General features: G+C 58.4%; 1 gene segment (V, D, J or C); it reads left to right on the plus strand.

The window, feature by feature from the left end:
• The first annotated feature begins 2217 nt into the window (after positions 1-2217).
• Positions 2218-2698, plus strand: part of LOC105982918 — a 28567-nt gene continuing 28086 nt past the window's right edge. The window contains 1 exon segment of the C gene segment in view: positions 2218-2283. Within this exon segment, the coding sequence occupies positions 2218-2283 (66 nt within the window).

Here is a 2698-nt window from a genome sequence, read left to right on the forward strand (position 1 = left end):
CCGGATGCTGAGTTCCGGCGAGAGGTCCAACAGTCCTGGCTTCCTGGGAACTTGGTTCTAATTCCGGCTAAACTGTGTGGGAGCCTGGGAGTGGACTAAGGTTTATGCAAACTGTTTCCCTCCAGTTCCCAAGATAAGGAAGTCATTTATCACTTGTGCACAAATCTTGTCACGTGTTGATGTTTATTACCTTCCTTTCTGCACCTACTTCCCTGTGCACAACAAAAACCTTGGTGAATGGAACCCTGGGATCTGAAGCTGGTGGAGGCTTCGGGGGCCTGGTGCCCCAAACCTCAGCCCCACGGCAGCCTGGCCTCGCTACTGCCTTGGCCCCCGCTGGCCCAGGTTGCGGCAGAAACTGACATGAATCTTTCATTGAAAGTGGATGGACCAAAGCAGGAAAGGCGGATGGACACGGTCCTAGTACTCGAGGTCCCAGACGTGATGTGACGGGAGGGAGGAGGGGGGAGGGGAGGAGGGGGGACGGGATGACTCTGATGGAGACGCCTGTGCACAGGAATGTGTTAAATCATGCAAATAAATGCAATTAAATTAGAAAGAAGCTATCTCCAATGCAGCCATTCCGAGGTTCTGGAGATTGAAATATCAACAGGTATGAGCTAGCTCATGGCTGTAAGAAGCCCCCCACCCACACATCCCGGCCCACCCATCCTCCAGGCTCCCCATTCCAACTTCAGTTCTGATGCCAAACGCCCCTCCAAAAATCCCCCAAATCAGGCTGGGATGAAGCACTCTTGGGCATATCAGCACCGGGAAGGAGGCATGAGCTGAAGAAACACTGGCCACAACCGCAGAGCACAGGCTGCAGTCAAGGGCGGATTTCAGCTGCGACACCTCTAAAGGGGGTGGGTGACAGGGGCGGCCCGGGCGGCCCCACGGTGAGGGGAGGTGGGAGGCGGGAGGGGGAGACAAGCCTCTGAAGAGCAGGAAGAGGAGAACCTGCCTGTGTGGAGCTGGCAGGGTTGGTGTCAGGACTCTGTCTTCTTGGAGACCGGAGCACAGGCCCCACCACCTGACAGGACAGTGTGAAGCCAGAGGTGGTCCTGGGAGGCAGAATGGACATCTAGGAAGGACAGAAGGTGAATTCACAGTCAAAGGCCTTTCCAGAACATGCTCCAAGAGCAGAGGTCAGGTGACAGCTGGGCGGCTCATTCTGTCTGCATTCCCCGAGAGGGCAGTAGCAAGCCAAGTACCTGGAGAATGGACTGGAGCCATTAGAGAGCGTTTACGCAAGTCTCCGTCGGCCAGTCGAGTGACTGACTGGCTTACAGAGAGAGGCAGGTAAGCAGTTACTCCCTGGCCACGTAGGCTGAGCTGGAAGGGGGCAGACAGCTCCACAGGGCCTAGGCCAGGCGTCCCAGGGAAGCCAGGCCCCCGCCCTGTCCCAGGGACAGTCACCAACCACACAAGGCCAGTGCCACGCCACAGCCCTGGCCCTGGGGCTGACCAGGCCCGACCCAGCCCCTTCACCATATCCTCAGGGACCTCGTAACCTGGGAGTTGCTGTGTCTGCTAGGAAAAGGGAGGGGAAAGGAACAGGCCAGATTGGATCTTCAACTGGTGAGAACTGCAAGGGGCAAACAGCCTTCCCACGGGCAGGGGCGGTGAAGGGCGTGGAGTTGGGATCAGGTGAAGGAAGGAGGTCAGGCCTGGCCGGCACCATATTGGCCACACGGTTGGATGGTAGGGTCCGGCATCTTGTCCCCTGCCAATCACCTGCCTCCCAGGTAATGGGAGTGCCTGGGTCCCTGGAGATAGGTTGCTGAATCTGTCAGTCCAGTGCCTGGGCCTGGGAATTTCCTGAGGATCCGCCCCTTTGCTCAGATGCTATTTAGGCCTGGAGCAGCCCAGCCGCCATCACGCCATGCCACATGCCTGTCCATGATCGAGTCCCGTGCCGGTCTCCCGGCTCCTCTCCAGTCCTCATGGTGTCCCGATTGGGCTCTCCATCGGAGCTCCCTCCACTTACCTTAGTATGGAAGGGTGCTTACAGCAAAGAGCTATTATTAACATTACTTTACAGTGCTTAAGTCCTAGAGAAAGTTGGGTCTTTTGGTCTCATCCCCATCCTAACCAGTCACACATGGAAGCTGAAACGGTACTGTCCTCACGGTACTGTCCTCCCCTGGTCCCACTGGAGGGCTGGGACGCGAAGAGATACCTTCCTCATTCCCTCAGACACACGTATCCGCAAACATGGTTCCCCACATGCCCACAGACACATGGTACGTGCTGCTCCGTGAAGAACATCGGGGCAGACCTGTGCCAGAGCACTGACGTAAAAAAGCCACATGGCCAGGGAGCAGCGGGCAGCTGGGCCTGAAGGAAGCCCTCAGCCTGGCAGAGGCCAACAAGGGCAAGGGTGCTGTGAGCACAGTGATGACAGACCAGCCTGGGCACTGCAGGGCTCAGGAGTCCCTGGTCCTGGACAGGAGGGATGGGTGAGGCGATGCCTGGAGGCTTAGGAAGTGGCTCAGCGGGAAGCAGAAAGGAGCCAGGGCCCTGGGGCTGAGGCTTTGGGAGCTGCAGGTGACCCAGAGAAGCTCCTTGGGGAGCCTTCAAAGGAGGACCCGGTCCTGCCGGCATCAGAGAAGAGCCAGGAACAAGCAGCTGGGCACAGGCACCCCTCCCCCTGCGCCCACACGCCCTGCGGGCACAGGCACCCCTCCCCCTGCCC

Source organism: Dipodomys ordii, unplaced genomic scaffold, assembly GCF_000151885.1.
Source record: "Dipodomys ordii isolate 6190 unplaced genomic scaffold, Dord_2.0 Scaffold2, whole genome shotgun sequence".
Classification (NCBI taxonomy): domain Eukaryota; kingdom Metazoa; phylum Chordata; class Mammalia; order Rodentia; family Heteromyidae; genus Dipodomys; species Dipodomys ordii.